The sequence below is a fragment of the Rutidosis leptorrhynchoides genome, chromosome 5 (genome assembly GCF_046630445.1).
Source record: "Rutidosis leptorrhynchoides isolate AG116_Rl617_1_P2 chromosome 5, CSIRO_AGI_Rlap_v1, whole genome shotgun sequence".
In the NCBI taxonomy this organism is placed as follows: Eukaryota; Viridiplantae; Streptophyta; class Magnoliopsida; order Asterales; family Asteraceae; genus Rutidosis; species Rutidosis leptorrhynchoides.
Window position 1 is genome coordinate 283,089,774 of NC_092337.1, and position 26,904 is coordinate 283,116,677.

At 30.3% G+C, this 26,904-nt stretch overlaps 1 protein-coding gene across 1 annotated transcript; it reads right to left on the bottom strand.

Annotated features, from left to right (window-relative positions):
• Window positions 1-11,683: 11,683 nt before the first annotated feature.
• Window positions 11,684-12,559, bottom strand: LOC139849403 (uncharacterized). The gene has a single exon (XM_071839059.1). The coding sequence runs from the start codon at window positions 12,557-12,559 to the stop codon at window positions 11,684-11,686; it is 876 nt and encodes a 291-aa protein (XP_071695160.1).
• Between the last annotated feature and the right edge of the window lie 14,345 nt (window positions 12,560-26,904).

The window sequence follows — 26,904 nt, forward strand, 5'->3', positions numbered from 1 at the left end:
TTTATGATGGGCCTTTGATTAGTTTAATAGATTTGTAAATTATATTCTTGGGCCAACTCGATATTGGACTACAAAGTGTGATCGAGTTTATGATTGGGCCGAGAAATTTCATTTATGATTATGATATTGATATTAGGATGAGTATGATGATAACAAAGTTTGGTTGATGATCCTGATAAAATATTACGTGATGTGTGATTATGTTAATACAAGAAATATGACGATGATAGTGTTAAAATCATAATGATGAGGGTTAGATGATGATATAAGTTAGAATGAAGATGATGGTGCATAATGATGAGTATGATGGTGATACTTCATGATAAGGATATTCGATGGTTATATTAGTGATGATGAAGGACGAAGATGATTCCCGAATGATTATGATTTGAGGTTGTAAATAAAGGATGAAGATGATAGTGAAGCGTTTAGATGATTATGATTATGATTATGATTATGATTATGATTATGATTATGATTATGATTATGATTATGATTATGATTATGATTATGATTATGATTATGATTATGATTATGATTATGATTATGATTATGATTATGATTATGATTATGATTATGATTATGATTATGATTATGATTATGATTATGATTTGATTATGATTATGATTATGATATGATATGATTATGAATATGATGGTGGAATTAAAATGATTAGGATTAGGATTAGGATTATAATGATGATAGTTGAATAGGATAATAAAGGTTTACAAGTGATGATGATTCGGGTTAAGGATATTATCGGGTTAGCGGGACGTCGCGGGTTCAAATCCAGACTCGGGCATTTCTTTTAGAACAACTTCTGTGAGGAAGTATTATTACTCTTATTATTATTATTATTATTATTATTATTATTATTATTATTATTATTATTATTATTATTATTATTATTATTATTATTATTATTATTATTATTATTATTATTATTATTATTATTATTATTATTATTATTATTATTATTATTATTATTATTATTATTATTATTATTATTATTATTATTATTATTATTATTATTATTATTATTATTATTATTATTATTATTATGAACATAAGAACATAAGAATTATTATTATTAAAATTTTTTATCATTATTATTATTTTTACAACAAATAAATATTATGCATATTAAATTATACTTATAATAATATTACATATATACACATTCATATATAACAAATGATGTATTTTTAATATAATATTAATCATATATAAATATTAATATAACTATATAAATATTAGTCATTTTTAAAGATACATACAAATTAAATATATATAATATATAATTTAAGATATAATAAATTTGTTCGATTACAAATATATATGAATATATATTTAAATGATATAGGTTCGTGAATCCGAGGTCAACCCTATACGTGTTCAATGTCGTTTTATGTATTTTTACTACAAAATACATTAGGTGAGTTCATTTGAATCCCTTTTACTCTTTATATTTTTGGGCTGAGAATACATGCAAATGCTTTATTAACTGTTTTACAATATTTATATGCGTTAGTTCATTTGAATCCCTTTTACTCTTTACGTTTTTAGGCTGAGAATACATGCAAATGCTTTATTAACTGTTTTACAATATTTATATGCGTGAGTTCATTTGCTCCCTTTTACTCTTTACATTTTTGGGACTGAGAATACATGCGCTGTTTTTACAACTGCTTTATTAAATGCTTTTGAAATATATTTTTGAACTGCGAATACGTGAAATGCTTTTATAAATGTCTGACGAGATAGACACAAGCAAAACATTCCTCGAATGAATTATTATGCAGACGAAAGTTCTGTTGATTATTATTGAATTATGTGGACATGATAATTGCCACCATTGAATTATGTGGACATGATAATTGCCACCATTGAATTATGTGGACATGATAATTGCCACCAGTTGATGTGAATGTTATATATCGAGAGAATGATTTTATACACAGATTATGTGTATGTTATTTTTGTGCACAAGATATGTGTACGGTTACTATGATTTATGAAAATGATTTCGTACATGAGAAAGATGTACTGTATTTAAAAGATATAGCATGTACATTACAGGTGGGTATAGGATTCGGGCCCATTTGTACCATGCAGTATTTAAATCTTGTGGTCTATCAAAATGATAAATTTTATTGTTTTATGATAAACTTATGAATTCACCAACCTTTTGGTTGACACTTTAAAGCATGTTTATTCTCAGGTATGAAAGAAATCTTCCACTGTGCATTTACTCATATTACTTGGAGTCGTTCATGGCATATAGAGGTCAGAACCTCGCAATGGGACCAACTGTTGAAGACTTCGTCCAGATGGATTAGGACGGGTCACTACAGGTGGTATCAGAGCAGTGGTCTTAGCGAACCAGGTCTGCATTATTGTGTCTAACAGGTAGTTGTTAGGATGCATTAGTGAGTCTGCATTAGTGTGTCTAACAGGTAGTTGTTAGAATGCATTAGTGAGTCTGCATTAGTGTGTCTAACAGTTAGTTGTTAGGATGCATTAGTGAAGTCTGGACTTCGACCTAGTAGTTGTTAGGTTATATTAATAAGTCTGGACTTGAACCTGGTCCGCATGTCAAAAGTTTTGCTTATCATTCTTGTCAAAATTATCTGCTTACCATCTTTAGTCTAAACGCGTCTTACTGCATTCATTGCATAGATAGTGTATAGACAAAATTCATATCTTAGCGTATTTGCTAATTCATATCTTAGCATATCTATTACCGTAGACTTTATCTGACACGTTTCCATAATTCCCTTCGTAATCTACGAAAATCTTTTGTACTATGTATAGGTATTCTATGTAATTAGAATATCATCCGATATCCGAAAATCATTTCATATCGAAAAATCCTTTATTCACTGGTACGCAATGGAACTCACAACTAGTTCAAGTCCCTCGGATTCCGGCTCCAAAAGCAGCGTCACCAGAATGAATCAATCAATCAGCCACCTGATGGGTTCATAGTCTACTCAAGTATTGGAGACAAGAAGAAAGCGATCCTTTCCACCAACCAAAATCACTTCTTGGCGATCAACCTGAAGCACTTACCGGTGAACCTATTAGAAACACCATTCTCACCCTCATTTTCCGAATATCTCGCTATGATTATATACTATCTCAAATTTAAAACCTTATTCACCCGCTTGTTCCAACCGCCAAACATCCCGGAGTAATAAGTCAACGAGCTTCGCGCCCGAGTTGTAGCCTTGAAAAATATGGTGCAAAATGTACCAGCTTCAGCAACATTACCGGCATCAACAGTACCACTAACATCAACATCCGCATCTCACAACTCAATTTCACAATCTGACCCACGAACATCAACATCATACGCACCATAGATACCATGGAGTACCAACAGTAATGAACGATGAAGTATTGATCCATAACTTCATTAATATTCTGCGAAGAATATGTGGATCCTAATAGTTTTAGAGATTACTTATTCTAGCTCAAACCGAAAATCAAATGAGTCTAATATTATATTGACTCATTAAATCCATAATTACATCTGAAGAAAATATATATGTATATATATTTTCATAAAGATTGTGATTAAAAATTCTTTTGTACAAACTGTTAATGGTGAAAATATTTTAACAGGTAGGTAATACCCGAGGAATATTTAGATTTCACATTAATTAGTTACACTGTACATTCTTTCAAATCTGATTCAACAGTCATTTACTATCCTACTTACATCCACAGATATACAAATTCATTCACCACAGAATAACCATTTCCATTCAAAATTTCATATTTGGATTTTGACCTATCAGAATCCAACAAGTGGCATAATGAAGAAAATAATGAACAATATAAAATTTATTAGTAACCAATTAATTAACTACGTAAAACTTTAAACCTATACTAAAGAAATCCTAGATAACTGTTCCTAGCTAACTGTTCCTATATGACTATTTCCTTAAAATATACTAGTTTTGGTGGAACTATCGAACTATTGAACTATTGGACTACTATTATGGACAATTAAAAAGTATTAAAAGAGTAGAAAATATTAAATACAACACATTTCAACTTAAAAGATTGTAAATAAATTACAGCTACTACAATTAAATATTTCCTCAAGTTTGCCACTTGATTTCATCTTAAACCTCATTTGTATCTTGATGATTACAATCTGAGTTCAAACCTTTCATGATTCTTGAAAATACCTCAATCGAGAAGATGAACCAACCACACTTTATCTACAGAAGAAAAGATTGATGCATATATAGTTACGCACTTTAAAACACTCGGAACCTGTGTAAACGTTTAACGTGTAGCTGTGCTAATTCCTTTAGTGTTATTATTACCAAAAAATAACTTGATAATTCCTTTCAAAGTAGCAAATTTTGTCACAGCTTAGCAAGTCAACTTCGACTTTCCGTTCGAAACAACCTTAATATCACCTTGATTTATATGTATGCTCTTTTATTGTTACCGGGGAACCTTTTATATTCCACCATATTACCATCAGCGTTTAATCGTCTAAAAACACAATTCTCTTGAAACCACCTCGGATGAATAACCGACGATTCAGATATGACTGCATTAAATGCAGAGGAAACAGTAAAATTGTAGATGACCTAAATGGCCAAGAGTTTGATGATAAAGAATGAAGTGTTGGGAATGCTCAATAGAAAATTTGGTAATGAAAAAAAAACGGATTGAGCTAACCATGAAGGAGACCAAGGACAAATAAAAGGACCAAAACCCTATATTCAAAGAATCCAGGTAATTCTGGATCCGATGAAATCTTTAGAGAATATCTTACTCCGAAGTCATGTTAAAATTTTGGGGAAAAAAAAAATAAATTTCTTCATCAAACTTCAAACTTAGAAATTCTAAAATATCATCATAAACATCTTCGATATTTCTGAGGATATTTTCATAAATATTTTTGTCCAAAATTATCTACCTCTTCGTGTTTTCTGTATTCCATTACATTGGAAACTCCTGTAAAACTCAAGAATAAATTATGAATGAATTGTGGAGAAGTGTTGGGAACTGATGCATGAGTTAGTATAATATAATGCGCTTGGCCAACGTGATTATATTACAGTAAGTCATGCTGAGTTTCTAATGGGACGTGATGATTCACAGATCATAACGTCATCATGTGCCATGTTACATAACCCTTTCATTCTACTTAACTCCTGAACATATCAAGAAAATGTATTCTTGATGGTTCTATCTTCCGCGATGTTGATAAATTTGAAAATCAAATCATGCTATCACGTTCCTTCCTGCTTAGAACATTATAATCATTCGAAACTCTATATCTACAAATTCTGGACCATTATTCGCTTGATGTAGAATCAGGACGAGAAAACAAGAGTATGGAGCTCCCAAATATAAAGGAACATATAAAGCCGATCACAAACACATAAATTACAAACCGTGTACATCAATGCGGATAACAATATAAAGACACGGGAGAATGAGAAATACAATAATTCCTAGAGCATAGTAGAAGTAAACAGATTCCTCTGGTGATAGTTGAAAAAGAAGAGTAATTGATACGATAATTAAGAAAATATCAAAGATTAGAATTGGATTAAGCATTTTCGAAATCTTTTGAAAGTATGAACTAAGAAAGAAGGTATTGGAATGATGAAAACAATGAAACGAGAGAGATTAATTTACAGTAGAAATACCAGACAAAGTAATTGAGATAGATGATATCATTTAATTAAAGAGATCTTAATTTCCATAAATTCCGAAGAATCAGATCCTATAGATTTCGAAGATTATCTCTAAATTCCTTGAATTCCGGAATTCAACTGTGACTACGTCAAAAGTTAAGACGGCTTCCTATTTTCTCATTTCACTATTTTTTGATAGCTTCACTCGTACGCTTCAAGTAATCGAATTATTTATCCATATTAACAAATAATGACAAAACTCTATTTATCAGCTCATATTCGTCATGAAAACATTCTTATTGTTAACCATGACGATCCCACTCAAATTTCGAGACGAAATTTCTTTAACGGGTAGGTACTGTGACGACCCGGGAATTTTCGACCAAATTTAAACTTAATCTTTATATGAATTTGATAAGATAAGCAAAGTCTCTAATGTTGAGTCTTGATAATTTTGAAACTGTTTCATATATTCAATTATCCATTCGACCGCTTCCGACGATTCACGAACAATTAATTGTAAATGAATGTGTGTATATATATATATATATATATATATATATATATATATATATATAGATATAAATACTATTATAAGAATGATTAAAATTATAATTTAGTTGTAATTTAAATATTATTAGTTATTATTATTATTATTATTATGTTTATTAATCATTAATATTAAATATAATTTAAAAACCCAAGATATTTACGCCTAACAATCTGATAAACCTCTATATTAGCTTTTGCTTTATCCTAATTTTTCTGTAGCCCGTGAGTTGATTAGATTGAAAAAGTTTTGTGATTAGTTGAAACTAGTATTACTATTGTTAATTGAAACTTTGATTTAGTTTCACTGTTTTTGGATTCTAAATAAGTTATCTATATTATGTACACAATATACACACGCACTTAAAACTAGTCCCATAATATCACCACTTCATTTCTTTCTTCATCTTAACTAATCATCAATATGATCACAACTATCATCTAGTCTATCATCAAAATACCACCACCGTACCACTTATGATCTTCTGTTTCGACTGTCACCAAGAACACCCATTTATTTCCTTTCACCATTCTCAAACCCGACACCACCTCCATATATCACCCTCCCTAAACTGCCACCAATCAACACCACTACAATCACCATCACCATCGATCTCCTACAATATTTTTCTATTTTCGGTCGTGAAACCAACAACCACCTTTCATACACCACATCCGTCACCTTTGAAACAACCCACACAAAACTCTCGTCTTATTACCTAGTTACTTTTCTTTAATCATTTATATATAAGTCTATTTGTTTCCTTTTGGACTGAGAGACACTCACATGACCCATTTAAAGTTAAATTGATTAAAGTAATATGAAGTGCTTAAACATCTTATGATGTGGCGATCTCCACTATCACATAAAGTATGAAAAGCCAAATGCAACCTATCGATATAATTGATGAGATGTAAAAGAAAAAGAAGAAATGAAAGTGATAGCATGAGGGTGACTAGATGACTACTTTATTTTGTTTTCCAATTCTCTACGTCAAACAATTCTAAACTCACAATATGCATTAGCTTTATATTTTTTCTTTACCCATGACATCACTCTTGCTAACCCCAATTCCGTAAAACATCACCAAAGTCACCAATCTTAACCACCTTCCTTCACCGGGAGCCACCCAAACACCAACAAATCACTACATCAAACGAAGACACTCACAGCTACTATACGTTTATGCTCGAGCAATAACAACAACCCTAGTAAATCTGCAAACTGCACAGATGATACAGTAACATGGATGAGCGCTGTTACAACTATACAGTTTCTATTTTTATATTACGAACCAAAAGACGCAAATATACCCATCAACAACTTCACCATCAAACCATCCTAATTCACTCGTTTCCTTTCTATTTAACACGCAAGATCAAACCAAAGTTTAGATTGTTACTGTTTTGTTTTCTCGATCGATCACAGTAAGACCAAAACTCAAAACCATTTGAATATCATCTCATTTATGCTACTGCACCACTAGTTGCTGCTTCGGTTTCATCCAAAAATCTCTCACGAGAAGAACAGGTCACAACCTTGGTAAAATGAATAACATTGTATTATTATATTATGTTATCAACTCCCAATTAATCGATACATGTGGGACAAGACAAGTTCGTGAATCATGGTCGACAGACACCAACCTCGATACCCCACCACTCCATCGGTGATATTAAAATATGAAGACACTAGCACGCCTTTAAATTTAGTGTTAAGAGCCATTTTCTATTTTTTTATGATGGGCCTTTGATTAGTTTAATAGATTTGTAAATTATATTCTTGGGCCAACTCGATATTGGACTACAAAGTGTGATCGAGTTTATGATTGGGCTGAGAAATTTCATTTATGATTATGATATTGATATTAGGATGAGTATGATGATAACAAAGTTTGGTTGATGATCCTGATAAAATATTACGTGATGTGTGATTATGTTAATACAAGAAATATGACGATGATAGTGTTAAAATCATAATGATGAGGGTTAGATGATGATATAAGTTAGAATGAAGATGATGGTGCATAATGATGAGAATGATGGTGATACTTCATGATAAGGATATTCGATGGTTATATTAGTGATGATGAAGGACGAAGATGATTCCCGAATGATTATGATTTGAGGTTGTAAATAAATGATGAAGGTGATAGTGAAGCGTTTAGATGATTATGATTATGATTATGATTATGATTATGATTATGATTTGATTATGATTATGATTATGATATGATATGATTATGAATATGATGGTGGAATTAAAATGATTAGGATTAGGATTAGGATTATAATGATGATAGTTGAATAGGATAATAAAGGTTTACAAGTGATGATGATTCGGGTTAAGGATATTATCGGGTTAGCGGGACGTCGCGGGTTCAAATCCAGACTCGGGCATTTCTTTTAGAACAACTTCTGTGAGGTAGTATTATTACTCTTATTATTATTATTATTATTATTATTATTATTATTATTATTATTATTATTATTATTATTATTATTATTATTATTATTATTATTATTATTATTATTATATTATTATTATTATTATTATTATTATTATTATTGTTATTATTATTATTATTATTATTATTATTATTATTATTATTATTATTATTATTATTATTATTATTATGAACATAAGAACATAAGAATTATTATTATTAAAAATTTTTATCATTATTATTATCATCATTATTTTTATTACTAGTATTATCATTATTATTATTTTTACAACAAATAAATATTATGCATATAAAATTATACTTATAATAATATTACATATATACACATTCATATATAACAAATGATGTAATTTTAATATAATATTAATCATATATAAATATTAATATAACTATATAAATATTAGTCATTTTTAGGGATACATACAAATTAAATATATATAATATATAATTTAAGATATAATAAATTTGTTCGATTACAAATATATATGAATATATATTTAAATGATATAGGTTCGTGAATCCGAGGTCAACCCTATACGTGTTCAATGTCGTTCTATGTATTTTTACTAAAAAATACATTAGGTGAGTTCATTTGAATCCCTTTTACTCTTTACGTTTTTGGGCTGAGAATACATGCAAATGCTTTATTAACTGTTTTACAATATTTATATGCGTGAGTTCATTTGAATCCCTTTTACTCTTTACGTTTTTGGGCTGAGAATACATGCAAATGCTTTATTAACTGTTTTACAATATTTATATGCGTGAGTTCATTTGCTCCCTTTTACTCTTTACATTTTTGGGACTGAGAATACATGCGCTATTTTTACAACTGCTTTATTAAATGCTTTTGAAATATATTTTTGAACTGTGAATATGTGAAATGCTTTTATAAATGTTTGATGAGATAGACACAAGCAAAACATTCCTCGAATGAATTATTATGCAGACGAAAGTTCTGTGGATTATTATTGAATTATGTGGACATGATAATTGCCACCATTGAATTATGTGGACATGATAATTGCCACCATTGAATTATGTGGACATGATAATTGCCACCAGTTGATGTGAATGTTATATATCGAGAGAATGATTTTATACACAGATTATGTGTATGTTATTTTTGTGCACAAGATATGTGTACGGTTACTATGATTTATGAAAATGATTTTGTACATGAGAAAGATGTACTGTATTTAAAATATATAGCATGTACATTACAGGTGGGTATAGGATTCGGGCCCATTTGTACCATGCAGCATTTAAATCTTGTGGTCTATCAAAATGATAAATTTTATTGTTTTATGATAAACTTATGAATTCACTAACCTTTTGGTTGACACTTTAAAGCATGTTTATTCTTAGGTATGAAAGAAATCTTCCGCTGTGCATTTGCTCATATTACTTGGAGTCGTTCATGGCATATAGAGGTCAGAACCTCGCAATGGGACCAACTGTTGAAGACTTCATCCAGATGGATTAGGACGGGTCACTACATTCTGTACACCATACACATTAGTAAATACAAATGTAACATTACAAACATTTTCAATTCTGTATAGACACAAAACTCATAATTCATAATTCTGTACAAAACAATAATTCTGTACAGACACAATATTCATAAATCATCATTTCATACAGACACAATATTCATAATTCATAATATAATCATAATACTATAAGCAATTAATACACGTACCATGATAAATGATTGAAGCATATATTGTCGATTTTATGCAGTTGGTTCGAATTGAAGCAGGAAATAGGTTAATGAAGAATTCCAATGGTTTAATTAAGAATTCAAATATGTTGAAGCATCCGAGTATTGTAGTAAATGATTTAGGGGTTTTTGATCGGAGTTGGGGTATTAGGGTTGAAGTCGTGTTGTTCTATGGCGGTTACGAGAAGAAAGTTGATATGAGCTGGTTTTTGTGTAATCGTGTATTAGATTTGGATTATTTAAATAGATTATAATAATTTGGCGGTCGATGATGAATTATTTAGCGGGCAACAATTACCAATCTTAATTTCAATGTTAATTGGTTTAATTACATGATTAGGAAAAAAATACTTATATTATTAAAAATAATAATAATAATAATAGATTTCAGTAAAATAATAATAAAAGCTTACTCTATAAAAATAATATCAATAAGTATTAAATATTAACGCAATAAACATTGTGTGTATAAAAAATTTAAAAAATGTAAATTCAATAATTAAAAAATACCTACAACTTCATAATAAAAATATCAATAATAAAATTTTTTGTATCTTGGACCTCGTCTCCCTCACGGTGGTCTTCTCTGAAATAAATTGTATCATTTTCATTAACTTCATTCTTAGGTGCAACACCGACTGAAAAGGAAGGTAACTCGTCAAATTGGTCGTATTCTTCCTCATCGACAACATCTTCAACATCAACAATCCGTCATTTTCCGAATTGTACCACGTGCCACCTGCTTTCCTTTGGGTCTTCAATATAAAATACTTGGGTAACGAGTGTTGCTAAAATAAATGGTTCTGTCGGATAACCATTAGTGGATAGATTTACTGTCTTAAAACCATCTTCATCAATTTTAACTCCTTTTTGATTATTAGCCCACTTACACCTAAACAAGGGTACGCTGGAAAATCGTTAACGGTGCAAAAAAGTATTGCCCGTAGATGGAAGTACTCTTTCTTGTATGAATCATAGTAACTTTAAGTCATCAATCAACAATGCCAAATAAACATCAATGTCGTTTCCAGGTTGTTTTGGGCCTTGAATTAAAAGGGATAGCATTATGTGTTTTCGTTTCATATATAGCCAAGAATGAATGTTGTAAATGCATAACAAAACAGGCCACGTGCTATGACCGCTACTCAAATCTCCGAAAGGATTCATTCCATCTGAACTAAGTCCCAACCTAATATTTCGTATCTCATTCCCAAAGTCTTCAAATTCGTTATCAATAGTTCTTCATTGAACTGAATTGGCCACATGTCTTATTTTCCATCCTTTTTATGCTCTTCCGCATGCCAACGTAATAATTTTGCAGTTTTGGCATTCGCAAATAACCTCTTCAATCTTGGTATGATAGGGAAATACCACAATACTTTTGCAGGAGGTCCATTTTCGTCACTGTCTTCGTTAGTTGGTTTTCCACGTTTATACCTAGATGTACTACATACCTTACACTCATGAAGGTTTTCATTTTCATTCCTGTATAGCATATAATCATTTGGACATGCATGTATTCTTTGTATTTCCAATCCCATCGGGCACATCAATTTCTTGGCATAGTATCTTGAAACCGGCAACTCATTATCTTCGGGGAGCATTTTATGCAACAACTCTAACAAGCTAGTGAAACTTGTGTCACTCCAACCATTGTTTGCTTTTAGATTTAATAGTTTTATCATGGCAAAAAGTTTTGAAAATTTCGTACAACCGTTGTATAACGGTTTTTCAGAGTCAACTTTAAGTTGTTCAAATTTCTCATGATACTTTTCGTTAACATTATCCTCAATATCCTCAAACATGGCCTCAAAATTATCGTTATCACTAATGTATGAATCTTCTTCGTTTAATTGATTTGAATCTGAAGAGCCTGGGTTATGATCGGTTAATGATTCACCGTGATAAGACCAACACGTGTACTCTCTCATAAATCCGTTTATTATAAGATGATTTCTGATATCGGTAGAATCCTTGAAGGACTTCCCATTCATACATTTTTTACAAGGACAAATGATTACATTGCTTCCTTTATTTAATTGATCAGTCTCCGCAATGGTTATAAATTCATCAAGCCGTTTCAGATAGTCGATGCTAGTCCGTCCTATGTCGTACATCCATTTAGTCCAATCAATCCTATCCATCTGTATAAAAATTAGACTATTAAAGGATTAATACAAATTAATCAACAACTATGATGTATTTAATTATTATTATAATTTATAAGTATAAGTATATATATATATATAATAACATAAGTAAATATAATATCATAATTTATAAGTATTTAATTATTATCATCTATATTTAATTAATAACATAATTCATTTGTATCACCATCGACATTATTCATCGACATTCTGTACTTGAACCCCAATTCCCAACTTCCAAATCCAAATTACTCGTCGATCACCATCGACATTCTTTGAACCCTAATAGATATAACAAGACCCCATAATTATTCAATCTGCAACAAAACCCAATCCATTCAATTTGTATAACCTAATTTCTAAATCTTACAAGAAGTAACATGTTTGGTGAGTTCCCCAATCGAATTGTTTGATTTACTTTTTATATGCATGTTCGATTCTAATTCAATTTTGATTTCAATCTTCAGTATTTTAATTATGTTATCTTCGATTTTAATTTGCAGGAATTCGTTACACTAAAAGAACAGCAAATAAATTGTACAAACGAACTGCTAATATGAATTCTGTAAGTACATTACTTTAATTTTGAATGATGTTCTTGTTGTGTTACAAATAAATTGTTGTGTTTGGGTTTAAGTAATTCTGTCTTTATATATGTAACAACATTGACCACTTATTTTAAACGTCTACAGAAACAACATGCTATAAAAGACGATTTTGCTAAGAAACAGACACTTAAACACTGCAACAGTGTGTTTACGAGATTCAGGAGGAAGCTACGAAATTATATGGATGAAGGGAAACTTCCTTATAAGGAAGATAAAGAGTACGGATTCATAAGTCCAGAAAAATGGACTAAGTTTTGTGAACTTGAAGACACACCAACAAAATGGGTTAGTGTTACTCATTTATTTTTTAACTCTATGTAGTTAATAATGTATTTTGTAACTAATGTGCTCTAAAATCCCATGTAAAATGTAAAGGAACTACAAGAACAAGGACTCATAAACGCACTGCAAAAACAGAAAGAAAGCATTGCCCATGTTGGTCGTTGCGGGTATCGAGGCCAACAAGAAAAATGGGAGCAGGAATGAAATGATCCAGAAAAGCATACTATGTACCACGATATCACTGATACTGCTACAAGGAACTATGTATTGGGTAGGACGAAGATCGATACAGGAGGAAAGAGGAAATTATGTGCCGATACATCGCTGATAGATAAGATGGTAACATAATTTTTTTTCTTTTTATTATTAGCCTTATTAATTCCTAATTGTACTATAACCGATTACTTTATTGCTTGTTTACAATCCTATATGAATCATTCTTCAATTTTTTCGATATAAATCATCCCGTTTTCATATATATTTTTTTTTCAAAATTTCATTTTTTTAATTTTTCAATTATTATTTTTTCTTTTTTAATTGTTTTTATAAATATGGGTGATTGGAAGCTTTGACCATTGTCATCCCTACGTACATTTGTTGTTTTAATCCAGGTAAAAACTGATAAAGAGGGCGGGGATCCCTTGTTACTACATGTTGGCAAAGAACATGGTTGTAGGATAAGGGGTCTTAGTAGCACAATTGGGTTTAGCAAAAGCGGTAAAAAGCGGAAAGTGGGGAGCGGTAAAAAGCATAACATGGTTTTAGCCTTGAAAAACACAAAGGTAATTGATATAATTGATCAAATTTTTTGCAGGTGCTTAATGGTTAATCTATTCTTTAATTTTTTAACAACGTTTGGTGGTCGAATAACATCATTATAGTATTCTCTATTATTTGTTTTTGTTCCTATCAATGTAATATTGTATGATCAGAATCGGGCTGTTGATGACAATGAGAAGATGGTTGATAATGAGAATCTTCATAAAGATCCAGTGACCGATGTCGTTATTGTTGACAATGAGAAGCATGATGAAGATCCAGTGATCGAAGAAGATATTGTCAACCATGAGAATTTTGATGACTATCCCGTGATTGAAGAAGCCTCAGATACAGAGACTGAAGAAGAAGAACAAGAAGAAGAACAAGAACAATCAACTGACGAAGATGGTGACGATGGAGAATCAGCAACAGGAAGAGAACCGGAGAGCGAAGAAGAAAGTGATCCAGTGATTAAAGAAAAAGATGCAATGTTTAAGAATCCAAGAATTGAAGAAAAAATTCCGGTACAACCAATAAGAAGAAGGAAATCGGAACGAATCCTAAAGATCAAGCTATCAAAAAATGTTTTCGTCAAAGATGGAAAAGGTATGACTGAAATTAATCCAATTGTTATGGACTAAATATCCTTAATCAAAATCAATACTTGAACATGTTTTAATAGGTTCGTGTACACAGTATATATGTAGTTTTATGTTTCTGTGGGCTATTCTGCAACAATTTATGTTCTGTGCAATGACTGGCATATGCAGATGTATTATATTGGTGTGTATGTTTTGTTTGTTTGGTTCCTGCACACTTGTATGCTCTGTATGTGTTAACAGTTTTGTTGTGTTGTAGAGTCGGATATAGAATCAATCATATCAATTGTGTTGTTTTATATTGTTATTAGCTGATTGTTACAGCAAAACAATTGAATACAATTAATTGATTGCAATTGTATTCATACAATTGTTTACAATTGTATTCGTACAGGGACTAGCACAAAAATATCCAAAACTTCAGTTCCAGATCACTGATTCAATTACTATATTACCAATTACAACTATATTTTCTAGTATGATTACAAACAACAACCATATGTATTAAATTCAACACAACAACAAAACATAAAAAGAAAGAAAGTGTTACCTCTGATTGAATATGAAAACTACAGCTGAAGATGATGATCAACGAATGGATTAAACTTAAAAGCTATGAATGAATGAATGAATAGATAACTCTTGTACGCTCGTATTATTTTTTTTTAAGATTTTATGGGTGATTATATAAGTTATTAGTTATAGATAATTATAGTATAGTTAATTTTGTATTTTAATTATAAGTATAGTTTTCCTAATTAAAATCAAATTCAAACTCGATCGTAACAAACTTCCTATTTTTTAGCTCTTAGTATATTAATTGGACGTGTTACATAATTTTTTATTTAGACGTGTTCATAGTTGGTGTTACGTCCAAGCCCAGTTAAGGATCCATTAAAAGTTTTAAACTGACCCAAGCCCAATTAAGGATCCATTTTAAGTTGCAAACCGACCCATTAGATGATATCGGTAACCGAGTTTCATATTTTATTTAAATATATACAGAAGATCAAAAGATCTTCTTCACTTGCTTCCATCCTTCGACATCGAAACTGCTTAACCTACTTTCATTCGTGCATCTCTAATTTGATCAGGTTATTCTTTTTTCTCGATCATCATTTATAATACTTCTATACAGTTATCGATCTATTAAAAATTGTTAAAGAAGTATTTTAATATGTTAAATTTTAGCTTCGACTTTGCTTAGGGTTTATACTCAAGCAACCATTTTTTCTTTTTACTTTAAAATTGCATAATCAATCACCAATTTAATGAATCTTTCTTTATTTGTTTGCTTTTTCATCGATTTGATTATTTGGTTCACATATTACGTAGAACCCTTAAAAATGCTTCCTTAAAAATGCTTCATTATCGAAACAGTCATGTGTATTTGTAAAATGATTCATTGTTGCAAGATTTTAACAATCTTGTTGCTTATGGTTTTTCTAACAAATTTTTTTATTATGAATGACAGAGTTAACAAATCCTTTTGCAATTTAATTATTATTTAAAGTATATAAATTTAAGTTTTCTTATAGAACTTAAGACATCTTTTAGTTTTTTTACAACATCACAAAATTTCATAAGTATATAGACTTTTAGTATATCCTTATGTTAATAATTTTGGTGCTGTTAGACACGAATTTAAATTAATAATACTTTGAAATAAATATAAGGCTTTTTCAATTGATAAGTATCTGACATATGTTTGCTTAAATGCATTATTTAATAAGAAAACATGGGTGATAATGACGACGTTGTGATGATCATGGCTGAAGAGTTTGCTGCTGCAGTTGCAAACGCTCCTCCAAGGTTGAAGTATACTTATGTCTGGTGTTTCTTAGACGTACCAAAAGGGAATGTTTTGGTAAGTAACTACTATATTCATAAATAATATACTTGACTCAACCATTATTTATTGCATACATGTGTGCATTTGACACTTAGGGTGTGCTTGGTTCAAAATTTTGAATGGTAAGGGCAATAGGAAAGTAATGGTAATACGAATACAATGAGATTCATATTGTATGCAAGCACACCCTAAGTGTGCTTGCATACAATATTATTTATTGTATGCAAGCACATGTTAACATTTAAAATTTTGTAAACTAACACTGCTTGTAATATAACTCAACTTTGAATGTATACATCATCACTGAAATCTTATCTTGCATTACTATGAATTATATTATTTTCTATTAAAAGATTTGTTGAATAAGACATAGTTTAATACTCGGATGAATTCTTTTGATTAGTTGTTTAAGACCCATTAACCACTTTAGGGTAACCCCAACTAAGCATGCCCTTACATATTTTACATGTTCTTCATGAATATTGATGCATTGTTTAACAATTATAATACGAATGTGATTCAGCGTTTACCAAAAGAGCTTCTTGAGAAAGCACCAGAGTTAAAGAAAGGAAATTCTTATCAATGCATTGACATAGATGACCGAGTTCACACCTGGGGGCTTTTGGAAGAGAAGAACAGAAAAAACCCAACTTGTGTGTTTCTTCTGGCTGGAAGAAATTTGTTCGTTTATGTGGCTATAGTCCGGGGGACGAAATTTGGATGGTATTCAACTGCAGGTAGCGAAAGTTTGAATTTGCATGGGATGACGTTCACAACTTCGATTGACAGTATGTGTTTGGGATGTTTGGGTATGGAAGCAGAGGTTAGGTTTCTGCATTTTTTGTGTTTGTATGGGCAGTTTTAGTAATTAGTAGGTATGAATGGTATATGTGTTTGGGATGTTTAGATGCTTTTTTAAGAAACTTTGGATGTGTAAGTATGGATGGTTCATTTTTGAAGCTTACACGTTATGTGAATGTGAAACAGCGTGTAATGTTTTAATTGTAACTCCTTTTGGTGATGTAAATTGTGCAACCAATGTAAATAACTTTAAGAATTTGTTATATTCTATGGAAAACAAGACATTCCAAAGTGTTCAAAAATAAAAATTTCGACTGCTTCAGTGTTAGTTAATGAGATACAAATATTATCTTATGAGTAGATATCTAGGAGACTTCAAAATTCTAGAGTATATTGGTTCAAGTGGCTTTGAAATCCGAGTGCTTATCTCGTGTTGTAACTTGGCTGTATATCTTTTCGAAACAACTTAGTTGCAAATCCTAGTTGCAAACTAACTGGGCTGTAATCTTAGATTGGTTCAAGTGGCTTATCTCATAACAAACTAACTGGGTTGTATATCTTAGTTTCAATCTCAGAAACTTGCAGGTTGTTTTTGGGATGTTGCTGGGCTATTTTGGCTCATGTATTGTTTGTTTGTGTTTTACTCGTAGTATGAATTGAACTAGTTTAGGTCTGTGTTGATATACTAGCTCACATATTGATTATTTGTAATTTATATAAGTTAATAGATATATATATATATATATATATATATATATATATATATATATATATATATATATATATATATATATATATATATATATATATAGTTATTTGTGTATTATAATATATATTCATACTTATCTTTTGAGAAAAATACTCATTCCTTAAATCAAATTCATTCCAAATTTAAACTAGCTCCTAATTGATCTCTTCTACCCACGTTAATGTTAACCGACATAACCTGTTAATTTGTTTACGGTGTTAGTGTTATCAGCATATTAGACGTGTTAAACTAATTAGACATGTGCCTTCTAAGTAATTTAGACGTGTTACAATTAGACGTGTTGATCAAACTAAATTAGACGTGTCTGGGGTAAGTTAATAAAATGTGTTGTCACTTAGACATGTGCCTGGTACAACTTATTAGATGTGTTGTCAAATAGACGTGTTCACGGTAAAACTTATAAGACGTGGTTACCAATAAGAGGTGTTACCCTTAGCTAGACGTGTTGTAGGATTCTAATTAGACGTGTTTTGACTTACATTTAGACGTGTTGCAATTTTTTAACAAAAATTAACCATTTAGACTTGTTCATGTTTCTTAATTAGACGCGTGGATTATGGAACGCGTCTATATGAGGGGCACTAAATGAGCCGATTTGTAGTAGTGTTTCAAGTGGAAATCTTACTTGAACTTGTTTTCTTGTCATGATTTTGCATCAAGAACTTTCAAGCCATCCAAGGATCCTTTGAAGCTAGATCTATTTTTCTCATTTCCAGTAGTTTTATCCACAAAACCTGAGGTAGTAATGATGTTCATAACATCATTCGATTCATATATATAAAACTACCTTATTCGAAGGTTAAAACTTGTAATCACTAGAACATAGTTTAGTTAATTCTAAACTTGTTCGCAAACAAAAGTTAATCCTTCGAAATTGACTTTTAAAATCAACTAAACACATGTTATATATCTATATGATATGCTAACTTAATGATTTAAAACCTGAAAACACCAAAAACACCGTAAAACCGGATATACGCCGTCGTAGTAACACCGCGGGCTGTTTTGGGTTTGATAATTAAAAACTATGATAAACTTTGATTTAAAAGTTGTTCTTCTGGGAAAATGATTTTTCTCATGAACATGAAACTATATCCAAAAATCATGGTTAAACTCAAAGTGGAAGTATGTTTTTCAAAATGGTCATCAAGACGTCGTTCTTTCGACTGAAATGACTACCTCTTACAAAAATGACTTGTAACTTATATTTCTGACTATAAACCTATACATTTTCTGTTTGGATTCATAAAGTAGACTTCAATATGAAACCATAGCAATTTGATTCACTCAAAACGGATTTAAAACGAAGAAGTTATGGGTAAAACAAGATTGGATATTTTTTAATTGTTGTAGCTATGGGAAATATTGTACCAATTCTATACGAACCATATCCTAGCTAACTTATATTGTATTATACATGTATTCTAATATATTATGTAATCTTGGGATACCATAGACACGTATGCAAATATTTTGACATATCATATCGACCCATCTATATATATTATTTGGAACAACCATAGACACTCTATATGCAGTAATGTTGGAGTTAGCTATATAGGGTTGAGGTTGATTCCAAAAATATATATACTTTGAGTTGTGATCTAACCTAAGACGTATATACACTGGGTCGTGGATTGGGTCAAGATAATATATATATCAATTTATTTCTGTACATCTAACTATGGACAACTAGTTGTAGGTTACTAACGAGGACAGCTGACTTAATAAACTTAAAACATTAAAACATATTAAAAATATTGTAAATATATTTTGAACATACTTTGATATATATGTACATATTTTTTATAGGTTCGTGAATCGACCAGTGGCCAAGTTTTACTTCCCGACGAAGTAAAAATCTATGAAAGTGAGTTATAGTCCCACTTTTAAAATCTAATATTTTGGGATGAGAATACATGCAGTTTTATAAATGATTTACAAAATAGACACAAGTACATGAAACTACTTTCTATGGTTGAACGTGAGTTATGCCCCTTTTACTTGGTAACCTAAGAATTAGTAAACCAGTATACTAATTGACACGAATCCTAAAGATAGATCTATTGGGCTCAACAAACCCCATCCGTTGTAGCGGATGCTTTAGTACTTCGATGTTGTTTTATCATTTCCTATGGATGTCCCGGAATGATATGGGATATTCTTATATGCATCTTGTTAATGTTGATTACCAGGTGTTCACCATATGAATGATTTTTATCTCTATGTATGGGATGTGTATTGAAATATGAAATCTTGTGGTCTATTATTACGATTTGATAAATATATAGGTTAAACCTATAACTCACCAACATTTTTGTTGACGTTTAAAGCATGTTTATTCTCAGGTGATTATTAAGAACTTCCATTGTAGCATGCTAATATATGGATCTCTTTTGGAGTCAGCATGCTTGTATAATATTGTTTAAAACTGCATTCGAAATTTACTTTGTTGTAACATATTAATATTGTAAACCAATATGTATTGGTAGTGTGTAAGTGTGATATTTTTAGATTATCATTTCTGATAATCTAGGTGGTGTCCTTTAAACCTTGTCGATAAAATAAAGGTTATGGTTTGTTTTAAAAACGAATGCAGTCTTTGAAAAACGTCTCATATAGAGGTCAAAACCTCGTAACGAAATCAATTAATATGGAACGTTTATAATCAATATGAACGGGACATTTCATAATGATGACCTAATAACAAAGAACCCCGTTGTTGATACAAAATTAAATGACCCCGTTATTAACAGTTCAATGAAGAAACTTATTAAATGGATTCGCGATGCTAGAACCAAGGGGAACTTTAAGTTATGTAACTGGTTAGTATCCAATCTATCGCCTAAAGAAAAGGTGAAACTAGTTGAATTTGTGGATGTTACATAGGAATCCGACCAATGGCTTAAAGCAAAAGTCACAGATATGCAAGTTGATTATGGTCCAAAAGAAATTGACGATAAAGTTAATCACAATTTCGACACCACATCTACCAAAGTGTGGGGAGATTCAAATGTTCTAAAAGGAAAACGCTGTCTAGAGTTAGTTTTTTTGTTCTCGTGTAGTTCCGAGAATGGAATCCGATTGGTCTTTTCCACTAGCAGACACTAAAGAACTAGTTTTCTCCCCCCATTCTGAATTTTTTTTTTTTTTGTAGGTTTTGTATGAAATTAATACGCTTTTTAAATTTAAGTTTTTTATGAATTTAAAAACAAAAATTTACTTTATTTCATTAAGTTTTAAAAAAATGATTTCTAAAATTCGTCGTAAGTTAAAGACTAGATCATAGAATCGAAATTGCTTTACCCGAGGGCGGGGCGAAAAATTTTGTTATCATTATTTTTAATTTTATTGATCTAAAGTATACCAAAAAAATTAAAAACCCCAAAAATATTTGCTTTTAAAACAATCGCTTTAAAAAATGACAAATTTTAAAATTTGTCGAGGGACGGACTAGGTAAACGTACCGAATCTACCTAAAGTAAAAGGATACAAAATTTTAAAAAAAATTATTCATTTAAATTGTTTTAATAAATAAAGGTTTTAAAAAAATTAATAATAATATATGTATATATATGTTTGTAGTTTATCTTATGTAAAACAGGGAAAAACAGCGCACTTTCAAAGACTGGCATTAAGTTCAGCAAAAGCTGCTAATTTTAATGACAAGACGCAAATTATCAAATGTGATATAAAATAATATGTTTTCAAACTCGGTATTTTTAATCACTTTTCTACACTAATCACCCTCATGAATTTATAATTATAGTCTGATTTTATGCAAATGAGGGCATTGCATGATCTAAAGTGTGGGGAAGGGTTATAAATTCTCTCAGGTTTACACTTAGTTTAATTGCCAAATTTTGTAAAAATTTGAAAAATTTTCAACTAAATGAATTCAAAATCATGTTTACACATATTTATGAATGATAAAACTAGGTGTTAATGCCGAAATTATTGTTACCTCGGAGAGAACATAAATAGAGAAACAACCCAAAACGTTAGAATTCATTTAAAATGGAATAGAGGAGAATAAAAAGGCAAAGAAAAAAAATAAAAGCTAAGTGTGGGAAGAATTTACCAAGTTATTTAAAACACATATCACATATGTTTGTACAAGATTATTACAGGTACTTTTGTTTTGGACTTTTTTAATCAGTTTTACCTAATTTACTGTAATATATTTGAAAGAAAGACGGATCTGTACGATAAATCAATTCCATCATTAAAAGGAAGTAAAGTCTTCCGAAAAAGACACGCGCTTCTTGATTTAGGTCAGGAAGTTGTCGTCCAGACCAGCTGTAGGTTGACGAAAAATCTAGAAAAGTCATCTCTAAAATCAGCAGGAAATCCACAGACCTCAGCATCAAACAGGGTTGCCAAGTGGTCAGACTTATCCTAATCATGAGAGGATCGGTCTCGTAAAATGGGGAGGGCGCCATGCAAATTAGCTTGATAAGACTAATGAATCAAACCCCCAGAAAGGATAATCTCCTTAAAGATTAAAAATCAGCTTTTAAGCCTGATATTACTCAATCCTTGAGATTGACTTTAAAGATTGAGAATTACAAACTCATGGAATTTGATGATATCTAAACTCGAGCTTGAATGAGAAAATATTTTGATCAAATTAAAACCGATTTGTTTTTTGAAAACCTATTTTCAATGCGTTCATTACCATTGAACGTAAAATCCTAAGAATTCACCTGGAATTCATTAGGTCACCTGAACCAAATCGGATGTCAACCATAGGAACGGTGGTTGCATAGCATGGTCGAAGACAGGACCTTGTGCCAGACCGAAAAACTATAGGGTGATCTTTACTATTGCTCCTACAATGAATAGTAATTGCATCCGATACGTTTTTGACCATAATTATCTGCATGTCACGGGACATTGCCTTAACAGTTGCTTGTTCATCGCTTTCCTTTACAACCGGACGGTAGTTTACCTAAAGGTAATATACGGAGAAAGTATACTGGACGTGTGCTTTCCTAATACAAGGTTAGCAGGTGGGTGACACAAAACCGCAAGTTTTGAACTAAAATTTTAAAATATGAAACCCACACAACCCACAAAAACATTTTGCAAACACTAGTGAAGGGTTATTCCGAAAAACTTATCTAGGGTAAAAGCTAGATTGAATTTTCAAAATATCAAATGTTTTCATAAAGATCCAATTTCCTTAAAGGATCTAAATTTTTATAAGTCATGTGGGACTGTAAACCACATCGTTACTATCATTGTTTATACCGCCGTATCAAAATCACTGATGTATAAAGTGTGAGAATAAAAAAAAGTGATTTGAGTAAAGTGTGATTTTATTTCAAGTTATGTATTGCTTGAGGACAAGCAAGGCTCAAGTGTGGGGATATTTGATAGTGCTCCAAATGAACATATATTTAGGCACACAATATCCTTTCAATATGTAAAGCTTTTAGTTGTAATTGTTCTATTTTTATGTAATATTCGTTTAAATAAATAAGTGCGAAGACAAAAGAAGAAAACGACGATTTGAAGACGCAAATGACCAAAAAGCCAAAAGGTACAAAGTACAATCCAAGTGGTTCGAAATATTGATGAGAAACGTCTGAAAATTACAAGAGTACGAGCAGCGGAATGCGAAATACAAAATATCTCAGCGTACGAAAGGACGTTCGAAAATTCGGAACCGGGACATAAACCAACTATCAACGCGCGACGCAACGAAGCAAAAATGACAAGTCAACGATGCACCTGAATATAATATATAAATAATTCTTAAAATTATTTATATATTATATTATATTATATAATAAAACGTCGGCAAAACTAGAAAACAAAGTGATGTATGCTGGCCAGCCTGTCGATGCGATTGCATGGAAATAACAAAGGGAATCCATGCGATCGCATGCATCCCTAAATCAGCTCACATCTATAAAAGGTCAGCGAATTGACGAGTAATATACACCTTTTTCTTCTTCTTCCTCTGTAATCATAATTATATTTTTAATTATAATTTTAATTTTAAATTAAGTTTAATAATAATTGGGTTATTGTAAGGAATGTTTTAAGGTTTTGTAAGTCGAAACTCTGTCCGTGTAACGTTACACGATTAATCACCACTGTAAGCTATGTTCTTCCTTTTTAAATTAATGTGTCGTAGCTAAGTTATTATTATGCTTATTAGAGCCGACGTAATCATGATGTTGGACTAAATATTAAAAAGGGGTTATTTGATTTTGTACCATAATTAAGGTTTGGACAAAAGACCGACACTTGTGAACATTGGACTATTGACTATTCATAGGTAGGGGGTATTGTATAATTGAACGATAACTCATTGGAACCTATAGAACCTATCTTCAAATTAGTTAAACTAATAATTATTAAATTGATTACGAATGTTCTATTTAGTGACGTTTATACGACATCATTTACAATCATTTAATTAATTATTCGGGTTGGGTAATTAATTATTCATTCTGATCAAATGTGTAAATTAATATTCATGGACTAATTATAACAGGTGTGGATTACATATAAGGATAATTGATGTAATTGTTAACAAAGTAATAAAACCTTGGATTACACGCAGTCGATAACCTGGTGTAATCATTAAACAAGGTATTAAAACCTTGTTACAATTCGAATCCCTAATTAGTTGGAATGTTTGACTTCGGGAATAAGGTTAATTTGATGAGCGTTTTATAATTATGACCGATGGCCTATTATGGACAAAAACTAAATAGGTATCAAATAATCCAGGACAAACGACAATTAACCCAGGGTAATAAATTAAAATCAAAACGTCAAACATCATGATTATGGAATTTTAAATAAGCATAATACTTTCATTTCATATTTCATCGTACCTTTATTTACTGTCATTTTAATTACTGCAATTTACTTTATCGTAATTTAAATTCTGTCATTTATATTATCGTCATTTATCTTTACGCTTTATTTAAAATCGACAAACCTGTCATTAAACGGTAAAAACCCCCTTTTTATAATAATAATATTATTATATATATATATATATATATATATATATATATATATATATATATATATATATATATATATATATATATATATAGTTTTAAAAATATAGCGGTAAACTTAGCTAGTTCCCTGTGGACGAACCGGACTTACTAAAAACTACACTACTTTACGATTAGGTACACTGCCTATAGTGTTGTAGCAAGTTTTAGGTATATCCACTCTATAAATAAATAAATAACTTGTGTAAAATTGTATCGTATTTTGTAGTAAAATTATAACTATTTCGTATACACCTCGCATAACATCAGGAACCATGATACTGCAGTTGATAAACGAAGATGATATGTGGTATTATTATTATGTATAGGGATGTACATGATATAATGGAGAATGAGTAATGATGATGAGATGATGATACCGTAGTGATTAAAGAAGAAGAGGTGGTTTCGGTGGGAGTATGGTGGGTCATCCAAATACCAATTCATCTTCTATCCGACTTGTAAAAGATACTGAATCCTTATTTACTAACTACTAGACTTCTTTTGATGTTAGGCCAAGGTTTATTATTTTGGGCCGTGGTTTGTTTTAATAAAATGGGTCGTGACTTGTTTTAGTTACTGTTGGGCCGTGAATATTGTGTTGGGCCGAAATTCATCACACTCCCTTATTATGATAATAATTAGATTAAGATTATGATATAGGTATGATCATGAGAAAGATATGTTATGATAATGATGCATGAATAATAAAAGATGGTGATGACAGTGTTACGTGATTACTAGGTGATGATAATGATATTCTGTGTACGATGATGTTATACGGTGTATCATTATGATGATAATAATCGAGAAATGATTATGGTTATGTCAACGATGCATGATGAGCATGATCATGAAGATGATGCTAAAATAGTGATAATGATCATGAACTGATATCGTGATAATGGTGGTGAATTGTTAATAGAAATGATGTTTATGGTTAAGTGATGATGACTAGAAATAAGTTTATGACGGTTATCGAAATGAAATGGTATAAATTTGATGTTTAAGATGGTGATGTTGTCGGTGATAGGAAAAATAGAAATGGTTCCATGTTTGTAGTGTTATCGGGTTAGCGGGACGTCGCGGGTTCAAACCCGGACTTGGGCATTTTATTATTATTATTATTATTATTATTATTATTATTATTATTATTATTATTATTATTATTATTATTATTATTATTATTATTATTATTATTATTATTATTATTATTATTAATATTATTATTATTATTATTATTATTATTATTATTATTATTATTCTTATTATTATTATTATTATTATTGTTATGATTACTACTTTTACATTAACAATATTATTATAACAAATAAGCATTTTCTATATAAGTGTATATATATATTCCAACTACCATAATAATATATATAATTATATATATAAAGATTATTTATATTAATATTTACATATACCAAATTATTGATTTTAAATGTAACATTAAACTATATAAATATTAACTATTTTAAATATGTACAAATTAAATATATAAGATATATAAATTAAGATATAATATATGAATTTGTTCGATTACAATTATATGTGTTAATATATATAAATGATATAGGTTCGTGAATCCGAGGCCAACCTTGCATTGTTCAGTTTCGTCATATGTATTTTTACTACAAA

Excerpts from the sequence above, each read along its gene's own strand:
- LOC139849403 (XM_071839059.1), bottom strand. The coding sequence starts at position 12,559 with ATGGATAGGATTGATTGGACTAAATGGATGTACGACATAGGACGGACT.